General features: G+C 38.4%; 1 protein-coding gene across 1 annotated transcript in view; it reads right to left on the bottom strand.

Annotated features, from left to right (window-relative positions):
- The window catches only part of SEL1L3 (SEL1L family member 3), a 38,372-nt gene that overhangs the window by 4,812 nt on the left and 17,655 nt on the right, over positions 1–15,905 (bottom strand). The window contains 10 exon segments of the mRNA XM_075752362.1: positions 1,227–1,336; positions 3,527–3,611; positions 3,721–3,811; positions 6,226–6,309; positions 6,974–7,101; positions 8,720–8,896; positions 11,056–11,118; positions 12,249–12,389; positions 13,031–13,150; positions 14,273–14,452. Coding sequence (XP_075608477.1) covers positions 1,227–1,336; positions 3,527–3,611; positions 3,721–3,811; positions 6,226–6,309; positions 6,974–7,101; positions 8,720–8,896; positions 11,056–11,118; positions 12,249–12,389; positions 13,031–13,150; positions 14,273–14,452 — 1,179 coding nt within the window.

Below are 15,905 nucleotides of genomic sequence, written 5' to 3'. Positions count from 1 at the left end.
TCATATGTATATTTAAAGTCTACTGTAAGCATCAAGTATCTAAATAATTATAACTGTCTTCTATAAATTCATTCAATATAATGTGGTCTTCACTGAATAATTATGAGAGCCTTTTCTCCTAACTATAGGTAAATACTGAAAATGCAAAAGAATCAGCATTCATTTGTTGTGACACCATCTTGTTAGAAACCACCTCAGCTTTTTTCATTTTAGTTGATCTTTAAACACAGCTACAATATCAAACTGTAATCTTATCTACTAGGGAAATATAGACTGAAAGCAAAAATAGATTCCTGTTCTGTTACTGTTTAATTCCCCTCCACCTAGCTCTATAGATCAACAGCAATCTGAATAGTGAAATTGAGAGCAGACATTTCCTCCAGACAATTTAAGTCCTTAATCTTACAGTTTTGCCTATTTGTCTTAGGCATCCCTATGTCTCTTCAGAGCCATGAAGATGAACACACACAAGATATATTACAGGATTCCCCATGAGTTTGGCCTTCATACTTTAAAGTAACTGTTCATGCATCTCTTCTTTCCTTTGCTTATTTAGCAGTAACATTTTGTCTCACTATCCTCAAAACAGAACCCAACTATGATACCTCTAATAAATTCACACACGAGATGCTGTCTGGGGACATTGTCACAGGGACAGGGAGAATAGAATACTGCACCTAGGACACTTCAAGAGGGTCTGAGGGTAGGAAACTCAGTGTTGAAACACTGCATGTCTTTGGTAACGTGACATTGTGTATCTTTTAATTATAAAGCATTTTAAACTGCAGCTTTTGTTGGTGGAGTGAACAAAATTCACCCTAGGATTCACTTAGTATACTAAGGGAAATGAGCCAGTCTTCCTGTTTCTATCCTAAAACAGCAGAGGATAGGACTGGAATACAACTCAGCAGGCTATTAATTCTTCCCCTTGCAGTAGCAAAAATACCAAGGCCACGACAGAATCAATTGTGCCAAGGTAGGGTAGTACTGAATTGGGCCATTCACCTTTACCTTTCAAAACAACCTAATTCTAGGACTATCTATGCTAGGTTTACCTTCTATTATCATGAAACAGCAACTACTGACTTACCAAGTATTTTGAAATAACTTATTCTAGCAGGTTTCTTCAGTGCAGATGTAGCCAAGCAGAACAACCAGCCTCAGATAAATCCTCAGATTGCTCTAAACTCTGATGTTTTACAAACACATTGCAACTGCAGACCCACCTGTGAATCTCCCTCTAATGCAGCTTGTGCGTACATCCGCATTGAGAGCTCAAGGTCTTTAGACTGGTTCTGGTAACCATAGTAGTAGAAATCACCCATCTTCAAATAAGCTGTGGAAGAACCCAGTAGCAGATCATTTAAAGTCTTTGTAGAAATAGAAGTAACCAACTATTAATGTGATGGAGAAGTTAAATAGAATTACTATTAAAGCAACATATTAAAAAAATAAAAAGGTACTCTTTCTCTCTGGTTGTCTCTGTAGCTACTTTACATCAGCCTGCCCACTGAAAATATTTATCCAGGATGAAATTTCTCATGTTTTCTCTTTAATGAATTTAATGAATGATATTGATACTTTTACAAAAAACTGAAACTTAGAGACTTTATACTGTATCCCTTCTTCACTTGTTGCATCTGTCTTCTGGCAACCTGTAGCCTTATCATTCAGCTTAGCCCTACTAACTTGATGAGACTGAAAAACATGCTGTCTTAAGTGTTTGTTCTGTACTTGTCACTATGGTGGCTGAAGCCATCCCAAAAGTTACAGAACTTTGCTGATGATAATTTCTTTAGTTTCAAATCCAACCCAGGACAACGGTACGTATAGAATTTTCCTCATCTAGAAGAAAGCAATGCCCAGCAAATATTTTACAAAAATCTTTTTGTGATATTGACAGCAATGAAATGCGCCAACAGAGTGGGCATTGGCCCAGACAGGAGCAAGCATGACATTGCACTACTCTATGCTGAAGAGCTTAAAAACTCCAATGACCATGTCTACACTTATCTGACCTAAGCTTTCCCCAAATGGTTTGAAACACTTCTACATCTTGCCTTGTGTGTCTAGGGCAGCTACCTAGAAATCCCACCTGCCCTTACAGTGGACTATAGCAGAGCTCTTCCAGGAAGCAAGCTGGTCAGTGACCCAACAGCAAAGGCAGAAAGACTACGTGGATGGGCTAGCACAGATGCAGAGTGGAAGGCCACGAACGCTGTAGCATCATCAGGAATACAGTTCCCCTCAACCATACCAGCTGTGCCATTCCAGCCCTGGCCCGGGGAGCACTCCCACAACGGGCAGTGGCCTTGAGGCCGCCCTGTATTGTGCTGATAATGTAGGCCTGGGAATCTCTGCTGCCAGGGTTAGACCCTCCGTCCCAGGCCCTGCACTGGGGCTTTGATCCTCCACTACTGCAGAGAGAGGTCTGAGATAAACCTCCCCTTATGTTACTCATGGGAGGAAGACAGAAAGTAATAAAATCCTTCCCCTGTTGAACCCAGGAAGTCTTCTCTCTTTTACCTATCGGAATCACAGTCTCAACCCATGAGTCTGATCCCCAGAAGCTTCCCTAGTGTAGGATTGTACCAGTGGATCTGCCATAGGGTCAGCCAAACTGCACCTTGTTAAGGCACCTACAAACTCCTCATGAAAGCTAACAGGGTTTGTCAGCTCCTGTGGCTTCAGGCTATATCAATACGGTATTCAGTTTCTGTGCTGCTGTGTACTTAAATGAATAGGTTGAATTATTTTTATACTCCACTTTTACACGTGCTTATTACAAAGCACTTACTTAAACCTTTTTGTGAGGCAATCAGATCAATATTTTCAAATATTGAATAACTCTTTCAAAGGCATCAAAATGACTTACTTAGACACTAAAGTCACATATGTAGTAAAATTTAAGGCTGGAGGAATATAACTTATATACAAATAAACCTCTTTTTTTTCTTTTTCTTTTTTTTTTAAAGAGAATCCTTTAGTTCCCCAAGGTAAGCTGTGCCAGTGTTGATAAACTCTGTACCCTAACAGAAAAACTCATAATAATTAGATAAAGAATCCTTTAGCCTTCATTAGTTTCTCATGACTCAATTATGATATGGAAGTATATTTGCTTTTGGATTTTCTCTTTGATAAACTAAACATCATGAGCTCCTAAAGTCTACTGCTTTTTTTTTTTTTTTTTTTTCTTAAACCTTGAGTCAATTGCTCAGGCTCCTAGATATCTAGCCCCTTTTCAGGGCTTACCTTTTTTAGCTTTTAAATTTTATTCAAATTTTATCTACTTTATGCCATAAAAAAGTAAATTCTCAGAAAAATTGTGCTGAAACACAACACTTAAAACACCTTTTTCACCCTCATATTCCTATCAAAACACTAAAAAGGACATGTATGATAAGCAGGGATTACTCTTCCCTTAACTTGCTCACTCACATAGAAGTTGTAACAAACATAGTTTTTGAAATTTAAAAAAAAAAAAAAGAGGTAAAATTAAAATGCAGAAAGAAGTCCTTACACATACCAAATGATGGTGCATTGACTTGAGAAACAGAGAAATTGTAGTATCTCCAAACACAATCAGTTGCTAGGTATTTCTTTGCTAGGTCCTGGAAAGAAAATAATTGATCCATTCATATCACAGATAAAAGATTAGGATGACATTATTATTAACAAGTGTTCCTTTTAGGATAATGAGTTATGAATACATTTACTTACCGGTCTTTCTTCACAGATGTGTGCTAAATTTGACTGTGACACTTCAATCCCAGTTTCAGCTGCTAAAACGTAATGCAGCAGAGCTTCATGCCTAACGTTAGATAAAATAAATTAGTGGGAAACCTAATAAAAATATAATGCATTTTAGTTACAGTTTAAAAAAAACAACAAACACAGAACCCTAAATAAATTGACAAAATCACCTAAGACCAAAATTTTGGTACAAGGTTTAAAAGCAAGAGGCTGGCAAACCCATGCAACAGCTACCTCTACTGGCAATGCTTGGTGTAACACGCCATGCTGGATCTCAAGAACGTGCAGTGTTTCCTCCCTTGCCCTGAAGCTACACTGGCTCCGGCGGGCAGTTACTCTAAGTACAAGATTGATGATAAAGTTGAATTGATATTAAGCCCATTCATCTATTTAAATGTTTCAGATAAAACATTCTTAAAAGACTCTTACCTCCTCCGCTTAAAAAAAAATCTATAATTAATTTAGCTGTTTATGTATCTGTCAACTGTTCATCTGAGTGCTTCTTTGGTATGCTCTACCCTTTTATTTCTATGACTTGTTTGTCTTGTCTTTTTAGCCTATGGACTCTTTGGAACAGGAATTATTTCTCATTATATTTGAATGTGTGAATAAAATCACAGTCTCAGTCCCTCTATGGACTCTAGGCAACTCACTGACTGTAAAGCAAGTAATAAAAGCTCATTTTACATTTGCAGTATAGTAATTCAGTATTGCAGTACACTGGTACAGCACTGCTCATGATTCCAGATGAGAGCATCTCTTTCATGTTCTCTGTCACTCATCTACTCAATATTATGATGACTTAAGTATTCAATATAAAAGGAAGCCTCTAAAATCATGTGTTTCATTTTAAAATCACAAGATTAAAAAAACACTTGGTGTACTTGTTTTCCAACTAAAGCTTCCTATTAAAGGGTCATGCTCCCAGTGATTTTCTCCACAACACAAAGCTAAAACCATGGCAAGTTTTAGGGTTCAATCATTTAACCGGAAGCAAATACGGTTAAACACGCATTTGACTTCAAGAGTAGATGCTTAAACCAAAGAAAGTTTAAATTAAATTGTGAAAGCAGTTGCCCTTACAGACTTAGCAGGTGTAACCTCCTGTTTCCTGACTGTTTCTGCAAGATTACAAATTCTTCCTCGTACCTGCCTTGTAAAAACATCTGGGACAATGGAGACCTGGCACCACAGAAGGAATTCAGGATATCTAAGCTGGGAAGTTAGTTCTTCTGATCCTTAAGGCTCAAAGGGCAATTCAGAAAAGAAAGTACATTTAAGGTCTTTAAATCAGTCTCTGAAGATCAAACTACCATGACTAACAGGTGCATAGAACACATGGCTGCTAACCCCAGGGACTGAGGAACACATATTACTTGGTCTGCTTGGCAGTGTGACAATTTACACCTGTGCTAGACAGATGAAGAAATATTCAGAAGCAAAAGATTTCAACATGAACATATTCCTAAAGCCGGAGATGACTAGAACCAGTATTTATAAGTAACTACCCATACACTCCCAGCCACTGGCATCTCAAGTGGTACTCCAGCTGTCAAGACCAGACCTTCTGGGATCTTAATGCTCTACCTGTCATGTGCACAGGACTTTCATGTGATTGCACGTAGAGCAAGCAGGGTAGAGTCACAAGCTCGTACATCAGAACATGCTACAAAAATATTAACTGAGCGTTTTCCAGTGTTGAAAAGTGAGGTCAAGTCTCAGGAGAAACGTTTGTGATGGACCAAATAAAAAGAAACAACTTCTAGGAATGGGTTACTCCAGAACAGCCCACTGGCAGTGTCTTGTAGATCTCCTAAGCCTGAAGCACTAATTAAGTACTAGCAGGGGGAGGCTGCAGGACTAAACGAGCCATTGCCTTTATCATGTATGACAGTCTGATGCCTACACATACAGTAGCTAATGCTCATGCCTACAGGTCATGGCAAAAATGGAACATTAACCTGGAGGCTGTATTGAAACCTCTTGCTTGGCTCATTGGATATTGTAGCCTCCTATTACAGCATATTACCTTTACAGAAAAGGTAATATTAACCATATAAAGAACAAATCTAATCCAGTAGCCTGAGTTTTCATGACACACAATTACACAGAAGAGAGAAAGCAAAGCACGGTACTTGGAACAGAGGGAATATTAAAAGTGAAAGGCGCTCCTCTGGCTAACCCAGTGCACATTACATGCTACAGTACTACAGGGTGAAAATCACAGACAGCAGATACAACACTATTTCACTCTACAAACTCTCTCTTTTTCACTTGATTGTATCAGAACTGTTGAATTACGCTTTGGGTCAACTCCTCCTTCCCTTTATGTCAATGGGTGTTTTGCCACTGATTTCAGTGGTGCTGCTATTTGTGTTTTTTTGAGGTGATGGCCCAGCATTAATTATTTTATCAAACTACAAAGAAAGTGAAAAATAGAAAATGAATTTGAAGAGAACAGAACAAACATACCATGAAAGTTCCAGATAAGCATTGAGAGCTTTTCTGATGACATGACCTAAGTAGCCGTTCTTCTCTGCAATGTGTTTTGCCCAGCTGTAGAAAAGAACAAATGAAAAATGAACAGCTGTGCTGCAGTAATGTTATCCCAACTCATACTGACTCAAAGGACACAAAAGGATGTAGGATCACATTCTGACTTCTTCCAGAAGATAAACTATGGGATTTCACAGTAATTGCTGCATCAGTCTTGTAACTGTTGACTGAACGAGAACATTCTGTCCATTCATCTCCATGAGCATATCAGAGACATCCTATGTTTTTTCTTGGCAAAATTACTTTTTTCTTGGTTTTTTTTTTTTTAAGAACACAAACATAAGTTAGTAAGTGCTATAACTAATTATCTGCCATTTTCTTGATGCAAAAATACCAGTTCTACCACATCAGAAGCCTGGTATTTCTTGAAAATCAAATAAGCATGGCTTTGTTAGATAGAACCTCTCAGTTATTTAATAGAATCTCTCTGAGTTGTTCCGGAAAAAAATAGTACTAAAAGCACTCAACATCTCTCAAAATCTACCGGTCATTTAAATAATACACATATTCATGTGGATCAAACTTTACTGCATAAGAACCTTTTGTCAAGGAGGTAAGCAACATGAAGTACAAGATATTTAGACTATGGACTTAAAAATCACCAATAATCAAAATAATCCCACCAGAAATATATTCTCCTTTAACAAATGGTTTCATCCCTTACATTACAGCTTTTTCTGGATCTCTAGGGAAGTCTTCCATGTTTCCTGTGATGTAGTACAGAGAGCATCGTAAAGTCCCTTCTATATGCCCTCCTTGGGCAGCTTTATAGAAATAGTGTGCAGCAACTGTCTGTGAAGAAACAAGACACAATTAGCAACTCTGCATTATTAATGTTTATCAAGTTTTGTTTCCCAGGACTCATTTCATTAAATGAATTAAAAGAGGCAATTGCCTAATGAGGGCAAGCCAGTTTAACTACTTTCAATGTACTTAGGTGAAATGAATTCCTTTCTTCTAACTTTTTAATAGTTTAGCCTGGTAAAAGGTTTTTAAAAAACATAAATTCTGGTAATATGTGGAACGTCAAATAGAAAAGCGTCTACATGTGGAACTAACACCTGGTAGCATACGAGTCTTGTGTGCATGGACAAAAATAAAATCCGTTATTCACTAGTAGGGAGATTAAGAAGGGATCCTGGAGAAGAGACACAGAATGGGACCTTTGCACTGGCAATGCCTGAGTGAAGGCTGGGGAGCAGAAGCAACACTCGGTATGTCCAGCAGAGCACAACCACAGTGCTTATGCCTCTGAAATTGGGTTATAAAAGGTAACACAGGCCAAGTAGGCAGGGCCACAGCTGCAGCAGTGGAAGGGTTGTGTGACTCTCCAAGTTTTACCCTCAGAAACAGTGATCTGTAATGTAAACCAAAGCAGCATGCAGCCTGAAATAATTTATTTCAGAAAATTTTTAACCATTGATATACGTTTTCTGTGAGTGAGCATGGACTTCAGAGTATCCATCACAGCCATAATAAAGTACCTCTCCTTGCCCATGGCTTTGGTGAATAAAGAAACCTGGGCACTTTTAGGTGTACTCTTATAATCAGTCCACTCTGAAATGCTTATTTTGGTCCCTGGGGAAGGAAAATGTGTTTGCCAAATGCACATGTTGGTGAGCACCGTTGCTGTTGGCAGCAGAAATTCTCGTTGTCTGGAGTATATCCAGATCTCAGAACTCACAGGCCACACTGGAAACATCTTGTGCTCCAAGCACAAGGTCTGCTTGCATTTATTACACCCTACCTTACTACGTTTGTGCTACTTGTCATAAACTACCTAGTTAATTAAAAGAAATATAACCACAGTAGATCCTTCCTATTAAGGGAAAATGAATTTTGCACATGTCAATGAGAAAATTTAATAAATAGGCTGTGTTACAAAAAGACAAACCAAAATACTGCAGTTTACCACCACTGTATTAAATAGTTACATTTGCGAGTCTGGCTTGAACGTCTTTCGCTGCAGTTCTGAGGCTCACAGAAGCTATGTGAATGTACCATAGCTGTTCACGAGTTCATGGACAAGGTTCTGCTGCTTTCACCTATTGTGGAAAGCATCCTTTCCCTATGTACTCTCCAATCTAAAACTGAGAGAAACCAAAAGGATCACACAATGTGAGAGCACACACTATCCTAGCTGCTGTCACTGGAAGCAGGAAAGCAGAGGCTGTCCCTGGAGCTAAACATACACCTGGTTTGCTTCTAAATTAAAGGAACATAAACACACGCATGTAAGTATGACTGAGATACTTGAGTAACATCTCTGTTTCTAAGCAATCTGACTGAATTCCCCAGTAACACCCTTCTTTGTGATAAAAGGTGTCAAAATCTGACTCAGAGTGAACAAAGCAAAAACTTCTAAATCAGGCCCCACCGTAAGAAATAGTACAATTAAATATTTACTCACTTGATTTCTACCAGGTACTCCAGGGTAAATCCCATCTAAATAAAGGACACCAAGGTTGTACGATGCATCTGGATTTCCCAATTCTTCAGCAATTAACCAGTGTTCGGCTGCTTTTCTGTAGTCTCTTTTAAAATTGTGGTAATACCATCCCAATCCATTCACTGCCTGGGGCAACCCCTTAGGGAAGGAGAAGAGCAGTCTCGGGTCACACATTTGATTCTGCTTTGGGTCACTTTGCAATTCCAACCTCCTGCTTGACTTTGGGTGCTCTTGTGACAGCCAAAATTACACTGATCTGGGACTAAGGGATATAAAGGTTTGATGGCTTTTTTCCACACACTATTCTTTCTTGTGGCCTCGTATTGAGAGCAAGGAGTAAGACTCCAGTGTTGTCTTACTCTAGAGAATCTCACCTGTGTCTGCATTCAGCTGTGCACTTGTTGACAAGAACAAACTGTGACTGTTTTTCACCTGTTTCCTCTGCAAAGCCAAAACAGAGCACCTATTCTTGTGAACTCCCAGAACCTGGCTGACAGGATTAGCAATCAAAAAAACCCCTTTTTTAAAACTAGAACATTTCCCTACGAATAAGTAAGAAGCAATGAACACAGAACTTTGTAATGCTGTTTTCAAAATGTACATGACCAACATCATACAGATCTGCTTAAGATAGCAGTACATGCTGTTACTAATTTGTATCTTTACATCAATAATTATGGATCAAGAGGAGCAGTTTTTAATTTGGTTGCAATGAGTTACCGTCTCTTTGCATAAACTGGTGGATCATATGGTGGTTGTAAGTGTGCCAGCAGTTTCAAATTACTCTGCACCAATAAACATGAACATGCTATTCACTCCTTTGTTTCTAATGTATGTTTAAGAGCAACCATGCCAGAACAGCGACATAAGGTAAAAACTACCTGAAAAATCTCAGTGCACAAATACAAGTTATTCGCTTGCTACTGTTGGCTTCTACACTGCAGTCTCCTTTTGTAATCTCTGCAGAAAGAACTGCACTTACAAAGGCCCTCTGGAAAGGATCCCTTTTCCTTTCAGATTTAAACAGTGTTACTAACTTACCCATTAAAATGCAAAAGCCGTTAAACTTTTCAATAATTGTGGTGTTATTTTTGTATAGAAAATGTACACTGGAGCATAAAAACTGTAAGAATCTGGGTTCAAGGAGAGTAAGGAAATTGCTGTCTCTAGGATGCTTCCTGGAATCTGTTCCTCAGATCCTGAGTCAAGGAAATTTTGATCACACTGTGAAAGCCACTCAGTTTTGTCAAGCCTTTCCCAAACAGGCAGTAGAACAGGGAGTCTCTCACGTTTCAAAGGAATGATAGAACCGGCACAAGTCAGCAGTGGTCAGCACTGAAGTCCTATTGTCATTGTCAGTAATTTAACTAGCTTTGGTTCTAGAGCTAGGAAGGTATTCAAGGTCTAGGTACTCTTATATTTTTATACTAAGGACCAGATCATGGCCTGGGTAATCTGACTGTACTAGATCATTAAATGGAGTGAGGTTCCTCTTCTCTGCGGTGCCTGTCAATGTTTCCCCCTGGTATGGAAAAAACAGAAGGCTTTGGGAAAAAACAGAAGGCTTTGGGACATCCAGGTCTTCTCCCTGCAGTAGAGAAGAGCTGGCCAGAGAGAGTACATACAGTGTTCTTCCAGTCACCAACACCCCTGGCAGAGTTCTAACTCTAAGCGGACAAAACTAGCCATAAACCACCACAGCTCAGGGGTGGTGGGACCACTCTTCTGCATTCAGCTCTTGCTGCAGGAATGCACCATCGCTCAGTGCAGACTGTGGAAATACAATCCAGACCTTGGTCTTTACTCTTTTCCATTCATGTTACAACTTAAAGATGCTCTGTTATTATAGCAAAGCCTGCTGGCATGGATTTTCAAAGATAGCAGTTATCTCTATCTGACTCTGGAGAGATCACGTCAAAAGCTCAAGCCTGGTAGGCACGCCTATGAAAAAACATACCTAGTGTGGTCGAGAACAAAATGCTTAGGAACATGAGGTAAAAACATACTCCTGGATCGACTATTCACTCTAAGTCACTTAACTACCACCAAGTTCCAAAAGATGTAAGTGGAGAGAATTCTTTTTCTTCCATAGAAATTTTGCCTGAGTTTGAGGATTTTGAGTGGTCTAGTCTCCCAACTTGGGGAAATAAGGCTTTCACCATTCCTGGTGAAGTCACTGGGAGAAGCAACTAGTATTTACGCAGAATTATGGTAATATCCATTTTATATAAGTCAGAGTTCCTTATCATAAGCACTTTGTATAGGACTTTTACAATAAAATATTTATTACATTTTACCTTGGCTGCTGCTTTCTTCATCAATTCCAAAGCAAGTTTTGTATTCTTTTTCACACCTTGGCCCTAGGAAATGGATATGTGAAATAATCATTGTTTACAAATACAGAATACAGGCTGATGAAAATTCACATATACACAATCAAAACGCATTTTAACATTGATACTATTATTTACTAGGTGTTATTCAGCTTTAAACAGCTGCAACAAAAAACCCCAGCTTTGTGCTCATCCTTCATTCACAGCTTTACAAAATCTCAATGATTCAGTCTAGGAAAAATGATTTCACCAGTCGATCTGAGTGATTTTTATGGGTAAATAACATCACAGATCTTTACTTTCTGGCAACTAAGGAAGAATAAATAGCATTCGAAGGTGCATAGATTGTTCACGATTTGGTGATGAGTAAGAGCTATCAGCTTTCCTGAAAAAGGATGTCAGAGTGTCTCCAGAGGAAATACACAGATGTCATGCTGATGATGTCCATATCAATTAAATCCAGACATGGTTCAAACAGAGTACGGGTGCTCAAAATTAACACAAGCAAGACTTAAGCAAATGTTTTGTAGAGAATAGCCCTCCACTGTCAAAGGAATGAGATGAAAACCTAATGGTTCTTCACTAACATCTCTAACCTTTAGTACTGTTCTATGTCTTATAGGTGACGCCGCTTAGCTGATATAACTTATTTGACTCAGGTGGGGTTATGCCTGAGTTTAGCCTCTGCTGTCGACTGCTTCCAGCAGGGAAAAACTAACTGCACGCAAAGACTATTTAATTCCTACTCAGAAAAAAAAAAAAAAAGAAAGATTCCCAGAGATCTAACAAAGGGCATTCTAAGAAAGGATCGAACTTTCACCTACATCTCTACACCAAGGCCTATGCCTACTAGCTGGGTAGATTTTTAAAGTGACAAGCCATTAGGAAAAATTAGGATCCACAATTTAGGTAGTATTTTGATCCTGAATCTGGCTAGGAATAAAGTGACTGAACTGCTTTTAAACTTGCTCATTTTAAAATTTTTGTGCATATCTGGTAAAAAATCAACACTAACTTCATAACTATGGAGTGATTTTTAGTGTAAATCTAAAAGCACTCGTATACATTCTCACAATGTGCCACTGTAGATAACTTACAAACATCAATGTCATATGAATGATTTTTTTTTTTAAGTGAAAATATGAAACATGACTTACCTTAAATAACACAATAGCATAATCATATATTAACACTGGATCTTCTGTTTCTATTGCACCCTTTGCATACCATTCTATCGCAGCTTCAGGATTTTTTGCCACTCCTTGTTGGCCCCAAAACAGCATCTGAGCCAATCGTTGCTAAAAGAAAACAGCATAAGCACTATTGTTGTATATGTTAGTATTGAAACTGGAATTACAGGAGCAGACTTTTGCAGGCTTAAATGGATTTTAAATATGTGGATTTTAAACTAGTCATACGTGCCCAACCAATTGAAAACAATTGGTTATCAGGAATATTCAGAGGGCTTCCCAGTGGTGAAATGTACTGATATTAAATGTACAGCAGGGTTACTTTTTACAGCTGTCAGTACCATGAAAGTCTGGCTTGACTTAAGTGCAGAGGTGAGTATTAAAGGCAGATTTGATGCATGCAAATGGCTCAGTATTACAACATATTGCTGCTGGTCTCAGATCAGCAGCAATAACTGCACTGTGTCAATCACAAACCCAGGGAAAATGATCAGAGAAGGAGGTTGCTAGGTCTTGACAACTCTTCCCTTTTGCCTTGTGTTATTGTTATAGCTTTTTGCATGGTCACCGGATATTATCAGCCAGAAACATGGGAAATAGTTCAAGCTTATAAAAAAGAAGAAATTATGGGTGGAAAGAGAAAACATCTGTCCACTTCACTCTCCTCCACAACTTTCTTACATAGTCTATAGATGTACGTACATGATGTGCGTATAAAACCAAGAAAGGGGAAATGTATTACTTTATACCTGTGCAGCTGCATTTCCTCTTGTTGCTTCATGTTTTAACCACATAAAGACATCGCCATTTTCCTTTGTTTGAGCTTTTAGCAGTTCATCATCCATCAGCCTTATAGTTTCAACAAATGCCTGAAAAGTAGGTGAACAGGAAAAAAAATTATTACACAATGAATTCATACACCTGCTACCATAATGAAAATGTTGCCCACATCCTGTTCATCCCTAAGAATTTGTGATCAATTCTGGGGTTTAAAATTCTCACCACCCCTCTGCTGGTCTGTGCATTAAGAACCATCCTTACATCCAGTGTAAAAACCATTTACTGTTTTGTTACAGTACAAAACTGTAAGACCACTCTACACTGGAAAGATACGTGAAGACATCAACAACTGAAAAAAACCCCAACCTTTGTAGTTTTAAATGCAATTAATAAGGGCAAATAAGTGTTTTTAAGTCTTTTAAGGCTGTTAGTTTCTACAGAAATCTCTCTTCAAAGATAAAAAAAAGGCTGGCAGAAAGGTTGATGAAGACCTGTCCTACAGCACTCTTATCTAGGTGGCTGTCTGCTTTTTCTTCAGCAATCAAAATCTCTCTATTTTTTGTACAATAATCATTCTTTCTGATAAGCCAGGATCCTAGTACTGGCCTACCTTAAGTATTCTTTACAGATAAAGTTGTGTTACCTCCTGTTTAGCAATTCATTCTAAAATCATTTTACGGTAATTTTATTTCATCAGATAGCTAGTTAACAGCCAAATCTTTACATTTGATTATAGAAAAGGCTTAAGTATGGAGAGAACAATGAATCTTTTGCGTAAATTTCACGATGCTTGGCTATTGAAACAGCAGATCAGTTGCTTAATAAACACATCCAATTACATTAATAATTAAAAATTTGAGTGAGGAATTAGGGTCCAAGAATAAGACTTAGACTTTACTGAAACATAGGCATGTGGACAATTCTGAGCATTTGAGCCTAACTTGGATTTGGTTCCCCCCTTGCTAAGACGCAGAGTAATGATACCCACATATAATTTGGGGGATTTTGTAACAATCATAGAATTATAGAGTGGTTTGGGTTGGAAGGGACCTTTCAAGATCATTTAGTCCGACACCTCTGCCTTGGGCAGGGACGTCAATCTGATAAACTAATATTTGTAAATCAAAACAGAAATGTTCTGGCCACATAATTAATATATGAAAAGTCATTTGCACAGAAAACAAATTCAGATACACTTATAACTCTTTTACCTGTTCTCCTTTTATAGTGTGCTGATCCAATGATGTCTTGATTGCAATATTACTGTAATAAGCATATGACAGCTCCAAATCAAGTGGATAGTTATTAATGCCTTGGTAATGTTTATAGCCAAGATTCATCACAGCAAGTCTCTCATTACCCTGAGCACCAATCAAACTATAGAGCAGACCCTGGCAAAAGTCAACAGACATAAAGAAGAGTGAATTCACTGCACATCTTGCAAATATAGCGCTTTGGTGGAGATTTACAGGGAACAGAGCGTTCACACTGGCAACTGATATACTACCTATACCATGTAACCATGTAACAGAATCAAGCACAGCCCTAAAGTAATTAAAATGTCTTCTATATACATAGAAAGATTTGAAAAAAAAACTAGACTCTAAATACTTTTCAAGTATTGCACTTATTCTGCCACCCCTAAGTGTGCAGCAATTTTTTAATGTCACTTTATTATAGTGTTAATTATACTCTGACACTTTTTATACTCAGCAGTAACTTAACTAATCTCACTGATGTCAGGTGGAGTCTTTGCACAGAATTCAGCGGAATCATATGGAAGTTAACAAACAGCACTTGAAAGTCTTACCCTAAGGATGTGACAGGACTAGAAGGACAGGACTTGTGGCTGACAAGGTTTCAGTGCAAAGCTCCCTTGAGATACACGTTAATTGGTGCTAGAAATAGTCTAGGTACTGCACATTTGCCAAAACCATTTTCAGCACTACTATTATTTTTCACCTGCACAGTAATAAAACCAGTGGTGTCCCATCTGTGGTGGATACTGAATTATTTCTTGCACTGTCTGAAGTGGATCCAATAACAAAACTACTTAGCCTTCATAATTAGCACTAGGTATACTCCTTAATTAAGGTATAAAAAAGGCTCCTCTCTAAGGTTTCTTGTGTTTGAGAAACTGGAGCTTGGTCTCAGATTGGCCTCTAAGGGGTTCTTCTGATTTAGTATCCTGTAACCACATTAGGCAGATCTGCTATTCTTTATGAGCATTTGATATTACACTATTATATCACAATTAAATACCTGTTGGCAATTTCAGTATAGCCCTCTGCCAGTGATACATAAACACCTCCCCTTCATTTGACCTTGCAACGGAATTGCATGGAAGCATTTCAGTTATGTACAACCTGCCTAAAAAGTCAGGAGTTCACATGCTTGGCAGCTGAGAACTCTTCTACTTTGGTTACCTTTAACCATTTGACCACGATATACTCAGTGCTACGTTTCTTCTGTGAACTGTAAAATGGTTTTTCTTTCCTGACTGTACTATGCAACCTTTCCGCTTCAGGAGATTTGCCTGATGTGAGACTTTTTTCATACCCATCTACAAATGACTGTGGGTGACTCGAGGGTTCTTACCTCATCCTACCTCCTCAGTGACTGGGAAAAGCAGTATGTTCCAGGCTATTCACTTTACCACCATTTTTAGGTCTTACTAAATCATGGATTTCCTTGTTCTGGATGAGCAGGATAAATATTCCCACCATCAGGACTTCATAAAGACTTCACTGCCATCAGGCTATTTAGGAGTAGCTGTATTGGGGAATCCCTTCAACCACAGCCTGGCTCTGGAGGCCATTTCACACTTTTTAATTCAATTGATTA

Source organism: Balearica regulorum, chromosome 4 (assembly GCF_011004875.1).
Source record: "Balearica regulorum gibbericeps isolate bBalReg1 chromosome 4, bBalReg1.pri, whole genome shotgun sequence".
In the NCBI taxonomy this organism is placed as follows: Eukaryota; Metazoa; Chordata; class Aves; order Gruiformes; family Gruidae; genus Balearica; species Balearica regulorum.
This window is presented reverse-complemented; position numbering and strand designations above follow the sequence as displayed.